At 44.6% G+C, this 26,813-nt stretch overlaps 1 protein-coding gene across 1 annotated transcript in view; it reads left to right on the top strand.

Annotated features, from left to right (window-relative positions):
* Nucleotides 1-26,813, top strand: part of FRRS1L (ferric chelate reductase 1 like) — a 61,969-nt gene that overhangs the window by 24,743 nt on the left and 10,413 nt on the right. Inside the window, exons 3-5 of the mRNA XM_083188265.1 lie at nt 4,868-4,952; nt 9,496-9,634; nt 24,945-25,191. Of these exons, the coding sequence (XP_083044391.1) occupies nt 4,868-4,952; nt 9,496-9,634; nt 24,945-25,191 (471 nt within the window). The remainder of the gene's footprint in view (nt 1-4,867; nt 4,953-9,495; nt 9,635-24,944; nt 25,192-26,813) is intronic.

Below are 26,813 nucleotides of genomic sequence, written 5' to 3'. Positions count from 1 at the left end.
TTTTCCAAGACACAAGTTCACCGCGGGTTTAAATTCATCGAGGAGGACAGAGAAGACGTCAAGGACAAACCACGCTCTGGATGTCCTTTAACAAGCCGAAATGAGCAAAATGTGGACAAAGTACGCAATGTTTTAACCCCTTCCCGACATTTGACGTACATTTACGTCATGGTCGGGATGTACTTCCCGACACATGGCATAAATGTACGTCATGACTTTAAACTGTCACCGCGTCTATAGACGCGGTGACAGAGGGACGATGTCTGCTGTCCCTGACAGCAGACATCTTCCCTCATTGCCCAGGGGGGGCAGCGATGCCCCCCCCCATCGGCGATCACTGCGATTGGCTGTTCAAATGTGAACAGCCAATTGCAGCGTTTTCTGTGTTATGTGTATAATTTTGACTCTGCTGCCCCCTAGTGTCCAAAAAAAATAAAAGGAGGTTGAAATAATGATTGAAACATAAAGTATACATATGGTCTATGTTAGTTATTAACTATTTTGAGTGGTATGATTATTTGTCTCACAAGCAGAAAATTTAACATTTTGCAAATTGCAAAATGTTCAATTTTTTTACGACATTTTGGTATTTTTCACAAAAAAAAACAGACTGTATCGACCAAAATTTACCACTAACTTAAAGTACAATGTGTCACGAGAAAACAATCTCAAAATCACTGGGATAAGTAAAAGCAATAAAACGTTATCCCCACATAAAGTGATACATGTCAGATTTGAAAAAAAGGGCTCTGTCAGGAAGGATAAAACAGGCTGCGGCGGTAAGGGGTTAAACACTGATCATCAGTTGAGTGTTAGAATGGTAGCAGAAAGGTTGAGAGTTCCAAAAACTACCATGCAAGAGATTGGGAGTAATTATTTAGTGATCCCAAAGGTGTGTGCCCGCATGATTTCCACGGTTTTGACTCATGATCAAAAAAAGACAAGCGTGTGGCAATTTCCTGCAAACTTTTGAAGCGTGTGCACAGATTGACAGAGTGATAAAAGGTGACAAAAGTTGAACCTTTGAGTACAATCTGGATACCAAAAGGCAAAGAATACAGTGGCACACCATCTTTGCCTCGTCCCAAAGAGGGCAGAATGAGCAAATCAAAGACCAAATCCATGCTTATTGTCTTTTTCGACTTGAAGGGTGTGGCGCACTACAGACCAAACTGTCAACAATGCATTTTATATGGGAGTGCTCAATCTCTTGGGAAACAGGGTCCTCCACGTCTGCAAGGAGATTACCACTACCTGGGTCTTCCATCACGACAATGTGCCAAGTCACACATCGCTGCAAGTGAGAGTTTTTGGCCAAGCATAACGTGACAACGCTGTCTCAACCACCCTACAGTCTGGATCTGGCCCCAGCTGACTTTTATTTGTTTATTCCTCCAGATCAAATGTGGCCTGAAAGGACACCATTTTTAGACCGTAGAGAAAGTGGAAGCCGCTGGGACAAGGGCACTCAAGGACGTTCCGGTTAATGTTTTCAAGAGGCGTTAGAGAAAAAAGAATAAAATTGTGCTTGGTACACAAAGCAAGGGGTGAAATATAATATCTATATATCTGAGAGGCAATTGTATTGTGTTGAAAGAGAAAAGATATAATAATGAAACATATCAAGAAATATAATGTTAAATTAATTTTACCAGATGTAGATCAGGAAGAAGAGGCGTACCAAGCTTGACAGACATGCTGGCAATGGTGTATCAATGCTCAAGGGTCATACTTTGAAGATTATTAACTCTATGTATCTGACCAGTGCTCATTGAGCTGCTCTGGCCATGCCCAGAGTCCCTCTTTCTCCTGTGAATCGATACAGCTTCCCTTCGCCTCTGCTTTGCTGAGCCGAGGAGTGAGTGACAGAGGGGCTCCCAAAGGCCCCCTCACTATAGGACACTGTTGCTGGCGGGTGGGACAGCAGGTCAGCTCCACAAAAATGATAGTGTCCAGCAAAAATCAGGACAGTTGGGAGATATATTTTCCCATTAGTGGACAACCGTGAAGAGACTTTGCTAGTTCAATGCTGGGTTAATTAACTATGTTCATGTGGAGGCCTTAATTGGGCATGCACATATCATTCCTTACTTTCGCTGGCAGTATTAGGATGACAGTGACATGGAAAATATCACAAAGGATGTTTTTTTTTTCCTGTGGCTCACAGAAAAGTATGACATGATAAATAATGTCAGTATAATCATTCTGTATAATGCAATAATTAATGAAATGTCATTATCTATAGTAAATAGACCTCTAAAACATTTTAGTACTTGTTCAATACTAAGCAATGAGAAAAGGCTTAGACACTTGATACTCAAGGAACTCTGACATTATGCATATAGACTTTTAGGCTCTTTTCTTTAACTCATTTATTATTAATAAATAAAGTTTTGCAATGATTTTTTCTTTGTGCTGGACCTATGTGTGAGGAAACTTAGCTGCTTGCATGTGCTTTTATCCATTCAGCCTAGCTGGTCTGATAAAGCTGCAGACATACATACCTACCCTCCCAGAACGGCTTGGATCCCTGGAAGGTGGGCAAGCTTCCCTCATTCCTGGCAAGCCGCATTGGCCCCCCCTCTGCCAGCAAAATCCCGGCATTCACAGCTCTTCAGGGAGTGGGCGCAGCGAGACTGCGGCAAATAACACCTTTAGCCTTTCCTGAAGAGTGATGAATCACTGCATTTACTGTAATGGGGCAGAGCTTAAAGATGTCAAGCTCCGCCGCCCCCCCCCCCCACCCCAAGAAAGCTACAGATAAGGATACTTGGTAATGTGTGAGTTTGGAACCACTGATGCAAAAAACAACTGAAAATATGCAAAATTACCTTTTATTTTTATTTACTGTACCTACACATGTATATGAATACAAGTATAACAGTGAGGATAGTTCTCTGCATGGAGATCCAAACGAGACTATACTGCTATATATATATATATATATATATATATATATATATATATATATATATATATATATATATATATATATATACTGTAGGAGGTATATTTACCATTTCTCTGGAGCAGTCTGTCAGTTGCTAAACCACAGTATACACTCCTCTGCCAGCCACAAAGTAGGAGTCCACTGTGGCATAGTACAGGAGATCTGATATTTAGCATGGTCTGAGATTGTCCATCAGGAGCTGCAACTTCCAGGTTGCCTGTCTGTCAGGATCCTGCATAAATTCATAGCAGTTGGTGGTTTACCTCTGTCATCTATCCTGAAATTTTAGGACCTTATTCAGGTCCCTTGTTTTGCATCTGCGCAAACAGGGTGTTCGCCGGGAACACGCACCCAGGTTTGCGGGAGGGGGTCGTGTGGTGGCAGGGTTTCATGGGCATTCCCATGAGCATGCAAATCGCCCGGTGAGGCAGGGGTGGTACGGGTAGCTGACATCACCGGATGTGAGCTGCCCGTCAGCTTTTTCCTGAGGATGCACGCATGTCTAAGTGACCTGCGAGTCACTTAGATATATACGCACCTTCGCCATCGGTGACCATGAAATGATGGGGGTGGTTCCTCCTAGCCTGCGAATGGATTTTTGTGTTAAACATCCATTCGCAGCCAGTGTGGAGGAACCGTTGCTGCGAGGGGGGGCAGGGTTTGAGGGACTCGCAAGGCTGCGTGTTCTCTGTGTGCTGAATTCACAGTCTGGAAGTGAGAGCTGCTGACAGGCTGCACTCTGACAGGCTGCCTTCTGTGTGAACTCTCCAAGACACTTCATGCTCAGTCTGCAAATCAATTCTTGGTTGTAGGACCTTATTCTGAATCACATGCTCCTCTGCGCTCACACAGGGGAGCACTGATTTGTGACTACACATGCGCATAAAAATTTGTGGGCATGTGCAGCCGCTTGGCATGACGTGACAAATTACTTATTTGCCAACCCATTCGCACCTAGCAGTGCGGTCGGGGTGGGGGGGGCTTGGGGCTGTGGCGAGGGGTCGTGCCCATGGGATTCCCATAGCAATTCACCTGGGATGTGGGGGGGGGGGGGGGGGGCGGCTAACGTCAAATAAAGCCACCTGGAGTGGCGAAACGCGTCAGGGAGCTACTGGGGTACCCACCTGCACCCCCTGCTACCCTGGATTGCAATCCGAACCATCCCTTGGATATATAAAATACCACCTGGGACACTGTTCTCATTGTGTCTCCATCAAAAAGACCAGTGCTGGTAACACATCTACTGAATACCCACCCTTGGAGCATCCGAGCAAACAATTCATATCCCACCATCGGTGATTTGTGCCATCTTGGACCGATAAAGTGGACACTCGGACGAGGACAATCTATACCCTTCTAGGGTGGTAACTATACTCAGTTTTCATTCATTCCAAGGGAATTATAGGAACGGACTCTCCTACCCCATCCCTATGCAGGGGGACCCCCACATTTTATACCCGTCTTCCATTGTTGTTTTTCATTATCACAGTATTTTTTAACTGTACCGTTGTTTATTCTTTTTATTCATTGTGATTAATAAATTTTCATATCGATTCTCAAAGCTATTGCGCTGTTCAAATTCCTGTTCTAAGCTTCAAATCGCACTAGTGCAGGGGTGGCCAAACCGGTCCTCGAGATCTACCAACGGTCCACATTTTCCCGGTTACCTAGCTGGTGCACAGCTGTAGTCATTACTAACTGTCACATTTTAAACCATGCTGCATTCATTCCTACTATAGATCCACAGGTTGCCTGGAAAACATGCACTGTTGGTAGATCTTGAGGACAGGTTTGGCCACCCCTGCACTAGTGTATAAGGGCCTTGAAAGCAGTTACAAATTGTTGGAGATACTGCTCTCATCACGTGAAAGCCTTAATCGTGCACAATATCAATGTACAATTATTTGTATTTTGCAGGGTATCCTTTCCCCACAGCTCCTACAGTTGATCCATTTGCAAGGATACGTGTAGATGATTGTGGCAAAACTAAAGGATGCTTTAGGTCAGTATGATAGTATTGTACTCTTCTGTTGCTTTATTAATAGTTTGGAAACAAACTGGAAGTATAAAGCTAAATCATATGTATCATTCCGCATACATTTGTATGGTTGTTATATTATGCACTGTAACAGAAACGCTTAAGTACTCTACCAAGTGACAAATGCAAATGTAATATTCAAAGCAATCTGCTACTGCTGTGCATTTTTCACAAGGGCCCACTACTCACCTGGTTTTGCCTTGCAAATAAATAAAAAAGAAGCCTGACATTGGTCAGCAACCCGCACCTCCAGCAAACTCCGACCCTATAACATATATGCCCTTTTGTGGTTTCTGATCATTAGTTCTGGCCGCCATGCCACAAGAGAGCCTTTTGGAGCCATGTCAAGAGATAAGACTAAAACTGTATGGCATACTAACTTGAACCTTAATCGCCCTCTATTGAATTATTCTTTGGCATACAAACTTGCATGATCTGAACAGTTACTGTAGCTGCCGCTGTAATTATTGTACTAGTGCCACAGCCAAAATGCTGTATACTGAGACACCCACCTGCTGCAGTTCTAATTTGTTTCCATGTGCAAATAGTCACAGCATTGAGCAGATTTTGCATGTGCTAGTGCAACTGTGTGCTCCAACGCAGTTGCTGACCGTGACACACCCCACAGAAATGCCTCTTGCAGAATAGAATTTTACATCTGTTAGCAATTTAGTCCTATGCTACAGTACTTACATTGAATGATTTACCACCTTTACACCCTCCACGCCATAACCTTAATTCCATAGCTATTCAATTAAGTATTATTTTCTTGACTACTCAAAAAAACCTGCACTTTTCAACATTTTTAGGTCGAATTTAGAGTCTATGTATTCAAAGTAACAAATTTTCAAGTTGTCAAAATATCCGGCATGATAGAAAAACACGTGGATCGGCAAATTACTCACTGATCCAGACTTTTTACAGTTTTTTTAGTAATTTTTTGCTGTTGCAGTTTTGATTTCAAATAAGGTGAAACAGCAAAAAAATTAGGCGAAAAATTACTAAAAACCATTGAACTGAAACCAGACCAATTGAATACTAAAGTATATTTTTCGGCTAGCCGAGAAAAATAGACTAATTGAGTAACCCCCTTAGCTGGCTAATCATTTTTTCCAAAAATTGCACAGAAATTGTTGTTCTTATATGATTGAATTAGATTAAGGACATCTATTTAAAACTCATGAAACACAAATTTTATGAAAAACTGTTTTTTTGCAGGAAAAAAACAAATTTGTCCAAAATATCTTTAATTAGCGATTAGCCCATGCTGGTTTTGGTTCTAGTTTATCGTCTGAGTTTTTGGGTTTGGTTTTGCAACATCGTGGTTTATTTTTTTTTTCCAAGAACTAAAATCATTTTTTGATCCTACAATAACATTCATTTTGGAGTCATTTCCAACCAATTTTCACAACCCCAGAGCTCACAATATTGTTTTCATACAGTTTAGGGCAAAAGGCTGCAGCAAGTTGGCTGGTTACTGAGGGGTATATTTATAATAGCAGCACCTATTGCATCGCTATAACACATCCTGCTTTGCCTCATAAATGCGCCTAATATTATTTTAGCCTTTTTTGATTGACTATCCTGCTGTCCCACCCAAGGGCTGTAGTGTCCTGTGGTGGGGGCAGTTAAGAGTCCCCCTGTCATTTGCACTCTGCTTAGCAGAGCAGCAGTGAATAGATGCTGTGTCTATTCATGGGAGACAGAGGGACTGGAGCATGCCAGCAGCTTACCAAGAAATGGACATGCTCCCACAGTGATAGCAAATAGGAGTGGCATCACGCAAAGCCAGGCCCTTATTTGCCAAGGCCACGCACCCTTTTTGAAGGAGTCCTGATTGGGACAATGATGGCGTTGGGAAGTGTGCATATTGAACTGAACATATTGACACCACATACAATATAATAGAGAAAAATTGTGTAAAAAAAAGTGCTATGAGTCCTGAAGGCATGGATTGTCAAGCGTAGGGTTGAATTGTGGTAAAAGTGACATGTTTTAAAGTTTGGAATCCTTTGCAAATTGAAGCACCATTCATACTTACTATTCCTCTTTTTTATGGGGGTTTATCGTGTTCATTAACTGAGGTTGTGACCCAAACTGCTATAGAACCTCTGCCTATATGTAACCAATCAGGAGAGATATCGAAATACACTTATAATGATGGCATTCTTAAGCTTTAATATATTTAATAAAGAACACTGCCTTCTTAAAATTAGACAATAGTGAAATATATGCCTTAAAATAATAATCATAATACATTTTTAACTTTTACCACTTTTTAACACTTTGACTGCTAAGTGAATTTGGCAAAATAGGTGTTAAAATTGCCAAGCAAACATTTTTATTCATCACAACAATCTGTAATGTTTACCTTTATATAGGAAATATATGGGGGGAATTTATGCCCCTTTCACACCGCACAAAAAAAAACGGTATTTTGCCGAGTTTTAACAGTTTTAAAACGGTAATATGTGCGGTCTGAATGGTGCAGAGTGATTTTACCGTTTAAAAAAAAAACGTTTTTACCCGTTTCAGACCCTATTTTTATTTGCTGTCTGAAACGGTACCCAGGCAGCAGTGAGCACTATTGGTCCCCAACGCAGTTCATATTTAATTAGCCGGCCGCTCATTACATATGCACATATGTAATTAGCCGCTCATTACATATGCACATTTGTAATGAGTGATGGGCTCATTAAATATGCACTGCGCTGGCCCAGAGTGGACCACCTACCCTTACCCTTCCAGAGTCCTGCAGCTCTCCTCCCTGCCAGCAGTGCGGGAGCTCCTGCTGGCAGTCTAGGTGCGGGCTCTGGTGCCTGATCCTGATCCCCTCTCTCTATACCTCCAAGAGGTCACTGCCCAGCGCATCTCTGGGATGTCTCATGCTGTTTTCACACCGCAAACCTGCTTTAGACCAGGTATTTACATGCGAGGTGAAATGGGTTAAACTTGCTCTGAACCATTTTAAAACAGGTTTTAAATACCTGGTCTAAGCAGGTTTTGCGGTGTGAAAGCAGCATAAATGGGATGAGAGATTCAAAAAGTGAGAGATTTGGTAAGAGATCTCCAGTTTTTTTAAAGGGGCAATCAAACCAGTGTAGATGATTGCCGCTTTTAAAAAAAACCCTGAGGATTTCTTACCAAATCTCTTCTGAATATCTCATACTATTACATTTCACCCTCAATCTTTTTTACACATTTGTAAAAAAAATGTATATAATAATTGTGAGCCATACTGGAATTTTCAGCAGATTTTTTGAACATCTCACAGAGATGTTGGCACTCAAAGGCTTAAACCGGACTGGACACAGATTACAATTTGCCTGGAATATAACTTGGATCTGTACTGGAGAAGAATACAACTTAATTCAGACTGGACCAGTTTACCCAGGAGAGGAATGCAGCTGGAATTGCACTGGTATGCAGTTGGAATCAGAATGGAGTGAGGATGAAGTCTTAAATTACTTGAGTATACTGGAAGGCTAGAGAGTACTGGGACAAAGTTAAGAATAATATTGGAAGCATCGGAACAGACCGATAGGGATATCCAGTATAAGGGAGCATAGCACTAGGTAATGACTACAACAGTAGCAAAGTTGTACTGGCTTCTTGGCACTAGCAGGAAGTCGCTTTGATAACGCAGTACGGAAGCTGATTGGGAGCTGTGGTCAGCTGGTTAGAAGGAGTGTCCGGATTGGCTGACACCAGCGCCCTTGCTTGTGTTTTGGAGGGAATTGTGGCATTCATTATTATTAATTAACAGAGCAGAGGGTCAAGCACAGGATCCTCCCCAGCATGACTAACTCGCTGTGCAGGGACTGCATGGACATTGTTCCCTCGCTCATCTTGCTCGAAGTGCAGCGCAAGCAGAACTCACCAATGGAGAGAGATGAATTATGGTTCAACTCAGGCTTGAGACTTCATAGGGTGACAATTTAGTTGCAACACGCTGCACAGTGCTAGATTATTGCTAGATTATATTACATTTCAACAGCAGAACCACTTGCTCCACTTAGTCTGCCTTATACACAATCTGCACATACTAATGTTTGTCAGGCCCCAATTCACCACCTGTATTGTGGCAAGAAACTGGAGTACCTGGAGGAAAACTACACAAGCACACAGAGATATTACAGACTCCGCATACCCCCTCATAGGAATCAAACCCATGACATCAGTGTTGTGAAGAAGTAATTCAAGCATTACACTATTCGTACTGCTCAAGGTGCCTACCATGGGTGAGCTGCAAGGTCTCATTCAACTCTGCTAATTTTTGTATGGTACAACATTGCAGCTAGTGATAAATAGGCACCCCTAAGATATATTATTTATTCTCATGTTTATTAATGTTTAATTGACATCCCTGCCCTCCAGAAAAAGTGGGAAAGTATTTGGAACATTCTAACATTTCATCAGAATATTGTATGTACATCTCTTTACATGCTGCCATTGTGCAATATATAAACTATAATACCATTCAATAGCAATGTTCTTGAATTTTTAGGTATGGAAAACCTGGGTGTAATGCAGAGACCTGTGATTACTTTTTAAGTTATCGTCGTATTGGCGCTGATGTTGAGTTTGAGCTGAGTGCTGACACTGATGGATGGGTAGCTGTTGGATTTTCATCTGACAAGAAAATGGTAAGAAATGTAAAAAGTCTAGTGTTCCTTAAATGTTTTTTTTTGTCCTCAATCCTTAATCTGTTTTCAACATTTGACAGGTGTAGAATATTATACAAAGGTCCTAGAGAAGATACTTCACCCATAGTAGCTCAATTCTAGTTTTAGGGTCTAGTTCTGACTTGCACTCAAGAGCAAACCAAGCACAATAATGTGTATTAGCAGTCAGCCATCTGCAAATTTCTGCAAGTGACATACAAACCCCTTCCCTTGTTTAAATCCCTGCTTCCAAATGTGCAATGACTAAGACACCAACTTTTGGCGTCTATGTAATATCTAGAGATGAGCGGGTCCGGATCCCCGAGATCCGACAGATCAGAATATCGGGGATCCGGGCCAGATCCGAGCCGGCTCGGGTGTTCCCGCCTGAATTCCGGACCAATAACGAGGCCGAACGTCATCATCGCGCTGTCGGATTCTCGCGGGAGCGGGATCTTATAAAAGACGCACGCGCGCCCGCCATCTTCACTCCAATCTTGGAGAGGGAAGAGGGTGGTTGGGAAGCTCCGTGTGCTCCGTGCTGTGCTCTGTGCCATGTGCTCCGTGACCTGACCTGTGCCCTCACTGCCCTGTGCTGTGCTCCGTGCCATGTGCTCCGTGCTGTGCTCCGTGACCTGCCCTCACTGCCCTGTGCTGTGCTCCGTGCCATGTGCTCCGTGCTGTGCTGTGCCCTGTGTTGTAGACTTGTGGCCTGAGCCCTGTAGTGTGATTTAACTAACTAGGTGCTGCAGTGCTCACACGCAGGGGCTGCAGTGTCCACTGTCCAGGGGCTGTCCTGTGGCCCGTGCCCTGATGTGATTTATTTAGCCCTAAGCCCTGTGTTGTGATTTATTTTATGTAGCCCTGAACCCTGTGTTTTTTTTTGTGATTTAACTAACTCAGTGCTGCAGTGCTCACACACAGGGGCTGCAGTGCTGCTGAGTAGTACACTGTGTACAGGGGCAGCATTAATACAAGGGGCTGTGTCCAGTGTGACGGCCTATATCTTATCCATTGTCCAGTGTCACAAGTCACTCACGACATATATCCTGTGTCCTGTCCTGTGTGACGACTGATGACATATCCTGTGTCCAGTGTGACGACATATATCCTGTGTCGTGCTGCAGTGCTCACACGCAGGGGCTGCAGTGCTGCTGAGTAGTACACTGTGTACAGGGGCAGCATTAATACAAGGGGCTGTGTCCAGTGTGACGGCCTATATCTTATCCAGTGTCACAAGTCACTCACGACATATATCCTGTGTCCTGTCCTGTGTGACGACTGACGACATATCCTGTGTCCAGTGTGACGACATATATCCTGTGTCCAGTGTGAAGACATATATCCTGTGTCGTGCTGCAGTGCTCACACGCAGGGGCTGCAGTGTCCACTGTCCAGGGGCTGTCCTGTGGCCCGTGCCCTGATGTGATTTATTTAGCCCTAAGCCCTGTGTTTAGCCCTGAACCCTTTGTTTTTTTTTGTGATTTAACTAACTAACTCAGTGCTGCAGTGCTCACACACAGGGGCTGCAGTGCTGCTGAGTAGTACACTGTGTACAGGGGCAGCATTAATACAAGGGGCTGTGTCCAGTGTGACGGCCTATATCTTATCCATTGTCCAGTGTCACAAGTCACTCACGACATATATCCTGTGTCCTGTCCTGTGTGACGACTGACGACATATCCTGTGTCCAGTGTGACGACATATATCCTGTGTCGTGCTGCAGTGCTCACACACAGGGGCTGCAGTGCTGCTGAGTAGTACACTGTGTACAGGGGCAGCATTAATACAAGGGGCTGTGTCCAGTGTGACGGCCTATATCTTATCCATTGTCCAGTGTCACAAGTCACTCACGACATATATCCTGTGTCCTGTCCTGTGTGACGACTGACGACATATCCTGTGTCCAGTGTGACGACATATATCCTGTGTCGTGCTGCAGTGCTTACACGCAGGGGCTGCAGTGCTGCTGAGTAGTACACTGTGTACAGGGGCAGCATTAATACAAGGGGCTGTGTCCAGTGTGACGGCCTATATCTTATCCAGTGTCACAAGTCACTCACGACATATATCCTGTGTCCTGTCCTGTGTGACGACTGACGACATATCCTGTGTCCAGTGTGACGACATATCCTGTGTCCAGTGTGACGACATATATCCTGTGTCCACTGTGACGACATATATCCATTGTCCAGTGTGACGACATATATCCTGTGTCCAGTGTGACGACATATATCCTGTGTCCAGCGTGACATATATCCATTGTCCAGTGTGACGACATATATCCTGTGTCCAGTGTGACGACATATATCCTGTGTCCAGTGTGACGACATATATCCTGTGTCCAGTGTGACGACATATATCCTGTGTCCAGTGTGACGACATATATCCTGTGTCCAGCGTGACATATATCCATTGTCCAGTGTGACGACATATATCCTGTGTCCAGTGTGACGACATATATCCAGTGTCCAGTGTGACGACATATATCCTTTGTCCAGTGTGACGACATATATCCTGTGTCCAGTGTGACGACATATATCCTGTGTCCAGTGTGACGACATATATCCTGTGTCCAGTGTGACGACATATATCCTGTGTCCAGCGTGACATATATCCATTGTCCAGTGTGACGACATATATCCTGTGTCCAGTGTGACGACATATATCCTGTGTCCAGCGTGACATATATCCATTGTCCAGTGTGACGACATATATCCTGTATCCAGTGTGACGACATATATCCAGTGTGACGACATATATCCTGTGTCCAGCGTGACATATATCCATTGTCCAGTGTGACGACATATATCCTGTGTCCAGTGTGACGACATATATCCTGTGTCCAGCGTGACATATATCCATTGTCCAGTGTGACGACATATATCCTGTATCCAGTGTGACGACATATATCCAGTGTCCAGTGTGACGACATATATCCTGTGTCCAGTGTGACGACATATATCCTGTGTCGTGCTGCAGTGCTCACACGCAGGGGCTGCAGTGCTGCTGAGTAGTACACTGTGTACAGGGGCAGCATTAATACAAGGGGCTGTGTCCAGTGTGACGGCCTATATCTTATCCAGTGTCACAAGTCACTAACGACATATATCCTGTGTCCTGTCCTGTGTGACGACTGACGACATATCCTGTGTCCAGTGTGACGACATATCCTGTGTCCAGTGTGACAACATATATCCTGTGTCCACTGTGACGACATATATCCATTGTCCAGTGTGACGACATATATCCTGTGTCCAGTGTGACGACATATATCCTGTGTCCAGCGTGACATATATCCATTGTCCAGTGTGACGACATATATCCTGTGTCCAGTGTGACGACATATATCCTGTGTCCAGTGTGACGACATATATCCAGTGTCCAGTGTGACGACATATATCCTGTGTCCAGTGTGACGACATATATCCTGTATCCAGTGTGACGACATATTTTCAGTGTCCAGTGTGACGACATATATCCTGTGTCCAGCGTGACATATATCCTGTGTCCAGTGTGACGACATATATCCTGTGTCCAGTGTGACGACATATATCCTGTGTCCAGTGTGACGACATATATCCTGTGTCCAGTGTGACGACATATATCCTGTGTCCAGTGTGACGACATATCCTGTGTCCAGTGTGACAACATATATCCTGTGTCCACTGTGACGACATATATCCATTGTCCAGTGTGACGACATATATCCTGTGTCCAGTGTGACGACATATATCCTGTGTCCAGCGTGACATATATCCATTGTCCAGTGTGACGACATATATCCTGTGTCCAGTGTGACGACATATATCCTGTGTCCAGTGTGACGACATATATCCAGTGTCCAGTGTGACGACATATATCCTGTGTCCAGTGTGACGACGTATATCCTGTATCCAGTGTGACGACATATATCCAGTGTCCAGTGTGACGACATATATCCTGTGTCCAGCGTGACATATATCCTGTGTCCAGTGTGACGACATATATCCTGTGTCCAGTGTGACGACATATATCCTGTGTCCAGTGTGACGACATATATCCTGTGTCCAGTGTGACGACATATATCCTGTGTCCAGTGTGACGACATATATCCAGTGTCCAGTGTGACGACATATATCCAGTGTCCAGTGTGACGACATATATCCTGTGTCCAGTGTGACGACATATATCCTGTGTCCAGTGTGACGACATATATCCTGTGTCCAGTGTGACGACATATATCCTGTGTCCAGTGTGACGACATATATCCTGTGTCCAGTGTGACGACATATATCCAGTGTCCAGTGTGACGACATATATCCAGTGTCCAGTGTGACGACATATATCCTGTGTCCAGTGTGACGACATATATCCTGTGTCCAGTGTGACGACATATATCCTGTGTCCAGTGTGAAGACATATATCCTGTGTAACGGGCTGTGTCGTGCTGCAGTGTCCAGTGACCAGGGGCAGTGTCCAGTGTCACAGGCTGTGTCCAGTGTAAAAAATCAGAAAAATAAAAAAAAGTATTAAAAATTTTTTTTGGGGGGAGGATGATGGAGGAGGAAATAGTGGGAGATTAGCAACCTGATAGAACTTCTGAAGCTGCTACCACCAGTCAGATTCATGATGGCAAGGCCGATGGTCAAAGGCCTAGAGGCCATGTAAAAGCAAAGCAGAAATCAAATTTTACAATGGTCCATAAAAAAAAAATTAAGTCACGTGCGGAGAAAAATAAAATTGGCAATATGCCGTTCACCACACGCAGTGGGAAGGAAAGGCTACGGCCTTGGCCTTTGTTTCTGACTAATGGTACAGCGTCTCAGAAGAATGATGGTAGCCCTTCTGCTACTACAAAAAAAAGAATGAAAGTTTTTAAGACAAAGGCGAGTTCACAAATGTCACAAATCCCAGAGGAGAGTCTAAGTGTGTCCGTGGATGCCATATGTGAGCCGGACCTTTCAAATACTGTTTGTGAAGAGGAGGTTCATTCCACCATTTGCATGCCCTCTGCAAGTGTGTGCAAGAGCATCCCCAGTCAAGATTTTGACCTGGTTATTGAGGATGCTTCTAAGGAATTGGATGTGGATTCTGTTGGTGAAGCTGGCACACAGAGGGATGCGGATGATGACGATGTTGGGGATGATGTTGTTTGTTTTAAGGCACCGACGGAGACAGTTGTTGTCCGGGGTGTGGAAAAGCCCATTGTCATGCCAGGGCAAAAGACCAAAAAATCCACCTCGTATGTATGGAATTATTTCTACCCAAATCCGGACAACAACTGTCAAGCCGTGTGTAGCGTTTGCAAAGCTATTGTAAGTAGAGGTAATGACGTGCAGCACCTTGGGACCTCCTCACTGTTACGGCATTTGCAGCGCATCCATCAGAAGTTTTTGTCAAAAGAAACTGTGAACAAACATGTAGCAGCCCGCCCAGCGTCACCGTCCTGCTCCCCTTTCTCTGTTAAATCCAAGGTCCTGCAATCTCCTCAAACAACTGCATCATCCCCATCCTCAGAGATTATGGGATTGGGAAGTAGTCCTGCACCCAATGTCATGATCCTGACTGAATCCTCTCCTATCCTGGATTCCTCAGAAGCATCCTTATCAGGTACACCTGTTGCTTCTGCTGCTGCTGGTGCTGCTGCTGCTGCTTCAAGGAAAGGGACCAGGAATGCTAGTCCTGATCACTTAGCCAAGCAACTGACTGTAAGTCAATCCTTTGAAAGGGGGATGAAGTATGCCAGCAGTCACCCCGTTGCACAGCGTATTACTGACGCCATAACAACTATGTTGGTAATAGACGTGCGTCCAGTATCCGCAATTAATTCTGTGGGTTTTACCCAGTTGCTAGAGATCCTGTGTCCCCGTTACCAAATTCCATCTAGGTTCCACTTCTCCAGGAAGGCAATACCCAGGCTGTACACGGACATTAAAAAAAGCGTTGTTACTGTCCTTAAAAATGCCTCTGTACCCACTGTCCACTTAACCACGGATATGTGGACAAGCGGAACAGGGCAAACAAAAGACTACATGTCTGTGACTGCTCACTGGGTGGATGTATTGCCTTCAGCAGCAGCACCAACAGCAGCAGCAGCAACATCATCTCCCATTGCTATTCAGAGGCAGGCTACACTGTGTATCACCGGTTTCAGTAAAAGGCACACAGCGGAAAACCTCCTAGAAAAACTACGGGAAGTCATTGCGCAATGGCTTACCCCACTTGGACTCTCCTCGGGATTTGTGGTATCCGACAATGCCACCAATATTGTGAGTGCATTACATGTGGGCGAATTCCAACATGTCCCATGTTTTGCTCACACAGTAAATTTGGAGGTGCACCATTTCTTGAAAAAGGACAGGGGTGTTCAAGAGATGTTGTCCGTTGTTCGGAAAATTTGTGGACATTTTCGCCATTCTGCAAGTGCGTGCAGGAGATTGCAAGACTTGCAAGAAAAGCTAAATTTGCCCTGCCATCAGCTGAAGCAAGAGGTGGTCACGAGGTGGAATTCCACCCTCTATATGCTTCAGCGGATGGAGGAGCAGCAAAAGGCCATCCAAAGCTACACCTCGACCTATGACATAGGGAGAGGAACGGGAATGCACCTGAGCCAAGCTCAGTGGAGAATAATTTCCGTGGTGTGCAAGATTCTGCAGCCCTTTGAGGCTGCTACACGCGAAGTTAGTTCTGACACTGCCAGCTTGAGCCAGGTCATTCCCTTGATAGGTCTTTTGCAGAAGCAGTTGGAGAAATTGAAGGAGGAGTTGAAGTACACTGATTCTGCTAGATATGTTGGGCTAGTGGATCACGCCATTAGTTCCCTTTGCAACGATCCAAGGGTCGCGGATGTCTTACAATCAGATCTTTACATTTTGGGGACAATGCTGGATCCTAGGTTTAAGTCTTACATCGTGTCTTTGTTACCAATGGGAACAAATCTGCAGAGGTGCAAAGACCTCTTGGTCCAAAAATTGTCAGCTGAAGCGGAACGTGGCAGGCGCACAACTTCTCCTTCAATTTCTACCACAGGGGTTGCGAGGAAAAAGCTCAATTTTCCTAAAAGACCGACTGCTATTCAGTCCGGAAATCTATTTGACATCTGGTCCGGACTGAAGGAGCTTCCTAGCATCATGGACACGTCGACTGCCACAGACTATGATGCTATCACCATTGAAAGAATGGTGGATGACTACTTTGCTGATAGCATCAATATAGGTATGTCAGACTGTCCATTCCATTACTGGCAGGAAAAAAAGGCAATGTGGCATCCTTTGCACAAACTGGCTTTGCTTTATTTAAGTTGTCCACCCTCCAGTGTCTATTCTGAGAGAGTCTTCAGCGCAGCTGGGAACCTTGTTAGCGATTGGCGTAGGAGGTTACTTCCACAAAACGTGGAGAAGATGCTCTTCATAAAAATTAATTTCAAATTCCACGAACTGGACCTCCTTCGCCAACACTTACGTCCTCCTACTGCACACAGTCCTCCTGTATTGGTTTATTCCAGCGATGACGAATTAATTGTGTGTCAAGAAGAGGATGAGGCTGAGGAATCTGACGCTGAGGATGACCTCTTGTAAAGCCAGTTTGTTCAATGCCCATTGCCTTTTATTTTTCGTGGGGGCCCAAACAAACCAATCATTTCAGCCACAGTTGACAGTCCCTCCCGCTGCAGTCCCTGTCGCTGAAATGATTGGTTTGTTAAACTGTGCATGTCCTGTATTCAACATAAGGGTGGGTGGGAGGGCCCAAGGACAATGTCATCTTGCACCTCTTTCTGCGTCGTTTTGTTGGCTGTTGTAGCGTCCTAATTTTTTTACCTCTTTGGTGGATGAATGTTGGGGAGATGGGTGATTTCTCTCTCCACATCATCTATTATGGATGAAAATATGTCCTCATGGACATCCATGGTCTCATCCATTCCTATCGTACTTCTTTTTTGGATGGGATGTCCCGGATGGATGGCTGGGTGGCAGGGCCCCAGCAAATCTTTTTCTTGCACCTCTTTCTGTGTCATTTGTTGGCTCTTTGTAGCGTCGTAAATTTTTAAATCTTTGATGGATGAATGGTGGGGAGATGGGTGGTGTCTTTCTCCACATCATCTATTATGGATGAAAATATGTCCTCATGGACATCCATGGTCTTATCCCTTCCTATCGTACTTCTTTTTGGATAGGATGTCCCGGATGGATGGATGGCTGGGTGGGTGGCAGGGCCCCAGCAAATCTTTTTCTTGCACCTCTTTCTGCGTCATTTGTTGGCTCTTTGTAGCGTCCTAAATTTTTAAATCTTTGATGGATGAATGGTGGGGAGGTGGGTGGTTTCTCTCTCCACATCATCCATTATGGATGAAAATATGTCCTCATGGACATCCATGGTTTTATCCCTTCCTATCATACTTTTTGGATGGGATGTGATGGATGGATGGCTGGGTGGCAGGGCCCCAGCAAATCTTTTTCTTGCACCTCTTTCTGCGTCATTTGTTGGCTCTTTGTAGCGTCCTAAATTTTTAAATCTTTGATGGATGAATGGTGGGGAGATGGGTGGTGTCTTTCTCCACATCATCTATTATGGATGAAAATATGTCCTCATGGACATCCATGGTCTTATCCCTTCCTATCGTACTTCTTTTTGGATAGGATGTCCCGGATGGATGGATGGCTGGGTGGCAGGGCCCCAGCAAATCTTTTTCTTGCACCTCTTTCTGCGTCATTTGTTGGCTCTTTGTAGCGTCCTAAATTTTTAAATCTTTGATGGATGAATGGTGGGGAGATGGGTGGTGTCTTTCTCCACATCATCTATTATGGATGAAAATATGTCCTCATGGACATCCATGGTCTTATCCCTTCCTATCGTACTTTTTGGATAGGATGTCCCGGATGGATGGATGGCTGGGTGGCAGGGCCCCAGCAAATCTTTTTCTTGCACCTCTTTCTGCGTCATTTGTTGGCTCTTTGTAGCGTCATAAATTTTTAAATCTTTGATGGATGAATGGTGGGGAGATGGGTGATTCGCTCTCCACCCCATCCATAATGGATGAAAACATGTCCTCAGGGACATCCATGGTCTTATTCATTCCTAGACCGAGTGCGTGGCTTCGGGAGGAACACACGTGATTTGGTGAAGTGGTGAGGGAGGTAAGGGAAAACACACCTAGCCAGCCAGCTCAAACAAATTAACCTTAGCGGTGAATTGGGTGACAGATGTAGCAGACTAATTGACCCTACTACATAGATAGCGGTCTATAAGGGTAGACCTATATAGGGATCTCCTAACCTGGGGTCCTAGAGAGGTGGAGGCCACCAATTACCCCACCCCTGCCACCAATTACCCCACCCCCCTCCACCCATTAGGTGATGGATGAGGAGGCAACTGGTAATGCTCCCAGCGTTCAGAAACCACGTGACCTCACGCCAGATAGGGGTCTTGTTAGATATTAAACTGATATAATCAGATACTACCTTGCAGACTAAATAAGTGCTGCACGAAATGCCCACTGCTCCTTGGCTGAACATGAGGAAGAGTGCTCAATCAAGCCAAACAGGGGTTTTGGTACTTGATTGGATCTTCTACCAGAGGAGCGCAGCTACTAGTATAGCTTTGAACGAAGATCGGTCCTTCTCTATTGGGGAAGAATAGATGTCATCAGTGACATCCAGAGTATATCGTCCTTTTGGGATAGTATGGATGGATTGATAAATGTTTGGGAAGAAGTAGTCCCAACAGCTGCTGATGGTCAGTGTACTAGACCAAGTGCGTGCCTTCGGGAGGAACACATGTAATGTGGTGAAGTGGTGAGGGAGGAAATGGAAAACGTACGCCTAGCCTGTCTGATCAAGTTTGATAAGGAGGTATCTTCACAAACCACGTGACCTCACGCCAGATAGGGGTCTTGTTAGATATTAAACTGATATAATCAGATACTACCTTGCAGACTAAATAAGTGCTGCACGAAACGCCCACTGCTCCTTGGCTGAACATGAGGAAGAGTGCTCAATCAAGCCAAACAGGGGTTTTGGTACTTGATCTTCTACCAGAGGAGCGCAGCTACTAGTATAGCTTTGAACGAAGATCGGTCCTTCTCTATTGGGGAAGAATAGATGTCATCAGTGACATCCAGAGTATATCCTCCTTTTGGGATAGTATGGATGGATTGATAAATGTTTGGGAAGAAGTAGTCCCAACAGCTGCTGATGGTCAGTGTACTAGACCAAGTGCGTGCCTTCGGGAGGAACACATGTAATGTGGTGAAGTGGTGAGGGAGGAAATGGAAAACGTACGCCTAGCCTGTCTGATCAAGTTTGATAAGGAGGTATCTTCACAAACCACGTGACCTCACGCCAGATAGGGGTCTTGTTAGATATTAAACTAATCAAATGTTCTCTTCTCTTGCTAATGGTGTGGAGGTTCTAAAAGAGGAGTGCAGCTACAAGGGGGGGGGGGTTATTAAACTGCCACAATGTCTGCCCCTGTAGTGCTGCTCTGCTTCCGACATGTGCCAGGTTGGAAGTGTAAGGTCCACATGTATGTGATGCCCACTGCTGTCGCCTAGCTTAGTCATCCAGCTACATCGGGATAACCTTATGGCCCTACTACAGTAAATGAAAACGATTTTGTGAGCTGTGAAGTGATCAAAATTGTCTAGAAATTAGTGGAAACTAATGTTATTGAGCTCAATAACACTTTAGGGGCAAAAACAGGCCTGAAAACTATTATTTTAGCAATTTTTAGCATTTTTCCAAATAAATCCAGATCCAAAACCAAAACCAAAACCCGCAAGGGTGGTTTTGCCAAAACCAATCCAGATCCAAAACACGAAGGGAGATCCAGATCCAAAACCAAAACCCGAAAAAGTGGCCGCCGCACATCTCTAGTAATATCAATTGATGCATTCTTATACCCCATCATTGTTCACACCGTTAAAAAATGCGGTAGCCCATGGTGCAGTTCCTATGTCTGGCCATAGAGTTCTATGCGTCTGCTGGTTGCTTGCTTTGACATGCCAGGGAAATGTCCATTTATAGGCCCATTTTTGTGGGTACCTCCCATTCACTGGCCATGAATGCCCATACATTTTCTGCCAACTTTGTAATACCATCTGAATCAATCATAAATCAATTTTTTGTGCATATACTCTTCAAAGGATGTATTATAGGACTTATGTGCATCAAAGTTTAACTCAAAGTGGGACTCTAGTTACACAGCAGAACCAATAATTAAATTGGTACTTATGTAATATCTGGGCTCCCGTTTTTCTTATGAGACCGCGTCCCCTTGCGGGGCTCGCTGCGCTCGCCACGCTTCGGGCACGGTGGCTCGCTGCGCTCGCCACACTATATAAAATCAACTCCATGCGTAGTTGGATAGTAGGGGTATGAAAAAATGGGATGCATTTAACATGGGAGCCCAGATAATACATAAGTACCATTAAATTAAACACACACACACCTGAAAAATAAAACTTTATTACATACACTGCCCTTTCATATTGATACTTACCTATCTTGACCCCGTAGGTAGGTCTCCGTCCATCCGTCCGTGGTCCTGAAGAAATCCATAGGGTACCTATGGAAGAAAATTATACTTACAAAGCTCCTCCGGCATAGATCGGTCCTATTGGTTCCAAAGTAGGCATACAGGGAACTTGGTAAAACAAAAAAAATGCAAAACCCGGTACCAGCACAAACTGACAGAAGGAGACGAAGGACGTGTTTACATCCTGCGGTTCCTCCCCGGAACAGCGCTATTGGCTGCCTAGCAGCCAATCAGGAGTCCCTATGTGGCCAATAGCGCTATTGGACCCCTACTCATATTGTCCCCCATATTTTGGTAACCAGAGCTGGCCCTTGGGCCTGATGCTGGTTTTAAAAATAAGGGGACCCCTATTTCAATAGTTTCCTAATTTTTTAAACCAGGACTAGCTCTTTTTTTTTTTTACACTGAAGCCTGCACGGATCTGACTGATCTGTGCAGGCTTCTGCCAAATACGCCTGGAAAATTAAGTGTTCAGTATTTTCCAGGAGTATTTTACCGTCAATTAGTGGCCGTATCCCGCTAATTGCCGGTAATTACCGGCCATATTTTAGGAATCGTATTCTTTCGATGGTGTATACATTCATATTTGTAAATACGAATGTGCCATCAATACGAATAGGAATTTACATATTTTTGGGATAGTTCATCCTGAAAATATGAATACTGTACGTATAAAATAGGCGTATTTTTGGATACGAATACGCCTATTTTATACGTATTTTTGTTAGTAAATTTCCCCCTATGTATCCACAATACAATCCATTGCAAGCACTTTGTTTTGTAACTTTGTAACCCAACTGCAAATATGTACCAGGGGCTTAATGAAATAATCTCTCCAGAGATGCAGGACTTTTGTGCAGCAATCATCTATCTACCGCAGTGGTTCCCAAACTGTGTGCCATGGCACCCTGGGGTGCCTTGGGAGACTTGCAGGGGTGCCCTGGATTGGTGGTCCAGGAGCAATTCAAGTTTTCTTATGTCCATTATAATAGTCAAATTGTGGAAAAACACAAGGGAATCCTGGCCATTACCACATAACTGATCCTAAGGATGAGATATTAACACGATTTATTTAACTTAATATTTGTTTCTGACTTTCTAAATGAGAAACTTTTAGCCTAAGGGTGCCGCGAAAACATTTCTGATGCATTGGGGTGCCGTCATTCAAAAACTTTGGGAACCCCTGATCTACCGTATAAGGCAAAACCAGAAAGACAACATTTACTATTTCTCTCCTGAACCAAATATTTACAGGGAACACTAGATTAGATTGGCAGAGATCTCAATTTTATTTCAGCATATTTAAAACTATATGCAAATTTGTGCTTATCATCACTATTGAAAGAAGCGAAGTATGCACCATTATATTTAGCTGCAGACTGAGGGCACATATCAGCTCTTCCAGGTCCCCCTTCCCCCCACCACCTGCCACACTACCAGGACTTTGTTATCCATATCTTTTACAGTCTGACCCCATGTTATGGCCCTGCACGCCTCCACCCCAGCCTGCCCAGCATCCCACACATAGCTCAGCGCCGGTGCGGTGTGCCACACTCATTTATAGGTAGCTTGTGTGGGGTTACATTCACCCAGGGGGCTGATCGGTCGTATCAGGTGTGTGCCTGCTGAATTGTGCTGGTGTGTGATAGGAGGTCCCGGAGCTCGAAGAGAGCAGGACACACAGCCACTGTATTAGCATAATTCACAGCCCTTGGGGAGACAGGTCAGCCTGTGCTTCATGTGTAAGGGAGAGCGCACACTGACATATCATGGTGGAGGAGTGATGGCGGCATGTCAGCTATTACAAGTGCCCACCTTCGCTGCTGCATCAGGAGAGGGGGGGGGGGTGGGTTGGCCGATTTAGGTGGTGAGATAGCGATACCCATCTGCCCCTTTGTTAGCAACAGAAGGCAAGGAATATCGGGGCAGATGTATTATAGCAACGCTTATCGCGCCGCTATAATACTTCCTGCATCGCCTCATTAGCGAGGCGAAGCAGGAGGGGAGACCGACAAGATGTATTAACATCTTGTCTGCCGAAGCGGGGGTGCGCTAACTCCCCCCTCCGGCGATGTCCCCTCCTGGAGATAGCGCATCAGTTTACACTGATGCGCTGTCTCCTGTCCCCCGGCCGGCTGCACTGGGCATGCGCGGGATCTCGCTACTCACGCGAGATCCCCAGTGCAGCCCACAGCTGACAGCAGGGACAGCGCTGTCCCTGCTGTTTAGATAGGGCTTCGCCAGCCTGATGCTGGCGAAGCCAAAACCAGCAGCGGGCGGAACGGTCAGCGATGCTGACCATTCATACATTCGGCCTGCTATCATTTAGATAGCAGCGCCGATATGGACAGGGGTGCATAGCGCCTCTGTCCTGTACCGCACGCTGGCTGCTTCATACATGGGGGAGAAGCAGTATCAGTGCACATAACATGTGCTGATACCCCTTCTCCCCCATAACGACCCTTCAAACATCTGCCCCATATTTTGTTATTTATTTTCTGTTTCTGCACAATAAAAATGTCTGTGGACAATTGCATCAAACCACTGACTTGTGTGATCTCTCAGCTGCTTCAAACTGCCAAATAACCCATGAGATGGGTTACAAGTGAGAATGAATACCTCAGGGCACTTAAAATACACAGGATCTGATAACAAGTTATCAGAAAAAGGGCCGCTGGTTTAGTGGTGCTTCGTCAAGCTGCGGTGCACTTGAAAGAGTTGTCACACCCGTACAAAGTATACAAAGGTGGGTTTTGTGCTCCTCCCTAAGGGGGGTATTCAATGGTAGTCGTGCTCCCGCAGCCATCTCCCGACAGGGGAGATGGCTGCGGGGCCCTATTCAATGCTGTCTTCCCTGACAGCATTGAACAGGGGTTCTCAGCAGAACGAGCCCGACATCACAAGCTGTCGGGCTCATTCTGCCGAGAAAAGCCGGAAATAGGCGAGCTCCCGGCCAGAGCTCGTCTATTTCCGTCCTCAGCTCGCGGCCACGCCCCCTTCTCGCCGCTCGGCGGCCGGAACATTGAATCCCGACTGCTGAGCTCCAGGCGAGCAAATCGAGAACGGGACAGGGGCACGACTGTCACGCTAGCTCGACAGCCGTGCCCCTGACATTGAATACCCCCCTAAGTGGATTAAATACCAATAATTACAAATTATAATGTGATATTTTAGATACACTGTATAAAATAGAATTTTAATGAACAACTAATACCATTAAAATGATTGTTAGTGCATTTAGAATAAATATTTAAATACATTTTATTCTAAATGCACTAACAATCATTTTAATGGTATTAGTTGTTCATTAAAATTCTTAGTATTTGTAATTATTGGTATTTAATCCACTTAGCGCGAAGCACAGCCCCCCGCCCCCCCCCCCCCCCCCCCCCATTGTGCACTTCAAATACACAACAGCGTCCAAAAACAAAACTCCGATTAGGACTATTCAATAGATGTCCCATATTTCAGTAAGTCCAAAATTAATAAAAGTCAGTCTAGACAGATCGCCGAATTCAGGGCGGGCGATGACATCATGTGACATCAGCAGCCCGCCCCAAGCAGGCTTCGCCACCCCTGCATCTGCAGGGGAATGCCCAACGTTTTTATGGGGACGTGCATAAACACTGTGCGTTCCTCTGCTACTGTGTTCCTTACATAGGTTTCGGAATAATTAACAAGTTACTGTACACACAGATTTTAACATCTCTATTAAAAATGTTGGAACATTATATACAGTTATATGTTATATATTAATAAATAAAGTGTTATGTTTCAGGGGGGTGATGATGTTATGGCCTGCGTACATGATGATAATGGAAGGGTACGCATACAACACTTTTATAATGTTGGTCAATGGGCCAAAGAGATTCAGCGGAATCCTGCAAGAGATGAGGAAGGTGTGTTTGAAAACAATCGTGTAACTTGCCGGTTCAAACGTCCTGTATATGTTCCAAGAGATGAGACAATAGTGGATTTGCACTTAAGCTGGTATTACCTATTTGCCTGGGGCCCAGCAATCCAAGGTGAGAAATATAGCTATATTTATTCCAACAGTAAAAGGTATTATATACTAAGGGCCTGATTTAGAGCTGCAAGTAGTGCATGCGATTGTTTCCAACTGCTCATTCATGACAAGCTCTGAAAATCCTAACATCACATACTGTACATTACAAAGATTGTATGTAAAAAGGTTCTGTTGTGATCGGGTCAGATGGTATCAGAAATGTGATAGAAAAGTGATGGGCTGGGAGGTGGCTAACAGTGTAAGCAAAACAGTTAGCGGACATATTATGGGAGTGTAGCAGCTAAGTCATTAAAAATTGGCTGCCTTCACATACGCACAACCATTAGCATAGGAAGCCATGGTCAGACCAAGAAACTGCATCTAGCAGAAGGCTGGTTCAAGTTTTCATGGTGCGACCGATGGTGTTGTAAAAGGATAAACCAATCGGTATTACAGTATGCATATGCGCTAAAAGTGGACATCTCAGTTCATGCACATTCAGCCACATGGATGTACACAAGGGAAGGAATTTGTAGCAGCAACAGTATAAACAAGCAGATGAGCTACCACTAACACACGCTCCTGTGTGCAACTCTTAATGTAGGTCCTAAGTTACCATATATATATAAAAATATAAGTACAGTATGATTCTTGTTTCCTGCAGCTGATTTAGTTTTAAATATGCTCTTTATCATTGTCTGTAGATTATTACATGACAAACACAGACTTTTGAACAGTATCATCCACCTTTACTTCTTGTCAATGTCATTTAGTATCTATTTAGTATTATTTATTAACAGTTTCCTATATCATAGGCCCTCATACTGGATCACTCACAAAAGCAAGTTCCTTCTCAAATGGACAAAACCATGTGCACTGCAGAAGGTGGAGTGGGGAGGCAGATGTAACATGTGCAGAGAGAATTAGATTAGTGAAGGAATTTGCCTTTGCGAGTGAACCAGAATAAGGGCCATATTCCGCAGCACTATACAGAGAAGAGCACTATACTGTATGGAATATTTTAAAAATAAACCCTAGTATACTGTAATCCAAACACTACATTGCACAAAAGCATACATGGTACTTATTAGGTCAATTATCCAATTGATATTTATGTGATTTACAGAACATACAAAGGGGGACATCATATTACATTTTTAGTCTTTTTACCCTGACTATTGGGCTATCCAATTACAGCCCTTTTTTTTACGGTGCAGTAAATGATCCGTTATCAGGTGATAATACAGTATGCACCTGGGATCAGGTATAAGTTCCCAATCTTTTGTGTTATTGTCCAAAAAACAGAGCTGCTTATTGTAGATTCTGCTTTGTGTGCCTGAGGCACTGATAGATGCCAATCTACAGACCTGGGCTCAAAGAGGGGTCCCCTGGAATTTCTACAACCAGCACCAGGCTCAAGGGCCGGTCCTGGGCCCCAAAATACAAGGACAAAATGAGTAGGGGTCCCCAGGATTTTGGCAACCAGCATCAGTCACAGGGTAATTCCACAGCCGGGGGGAGACTTTTTATATAAATCCCCCCAGCCGGGACCTTGGGGACCCCTCAAAGAAGGGGTACCCCCTCCAGAGTTAACCCTCGCCTGGGCTGAAGCCCGGTGCCCCTGGGAATCAGACTGATGTT

The sequence above is a fragment of the Crinia signifera genome, chromosome 5, assembly GCF_055691185.1.
Source record: "Crinia signifera chromosome 5, ASM5569118v1, whole genome shotgun sequence".
NCBI lineage: Eukaryota > Metazoa > Chordata > Amphibia > Anura > Myobatrachidae > Crinia > Crinia signifera.
The sequence above is the reverse complement of the archived record's forward strand: the minus strand, read 5'-3'. Positions and strand labels throughout refer to the sequence as shown.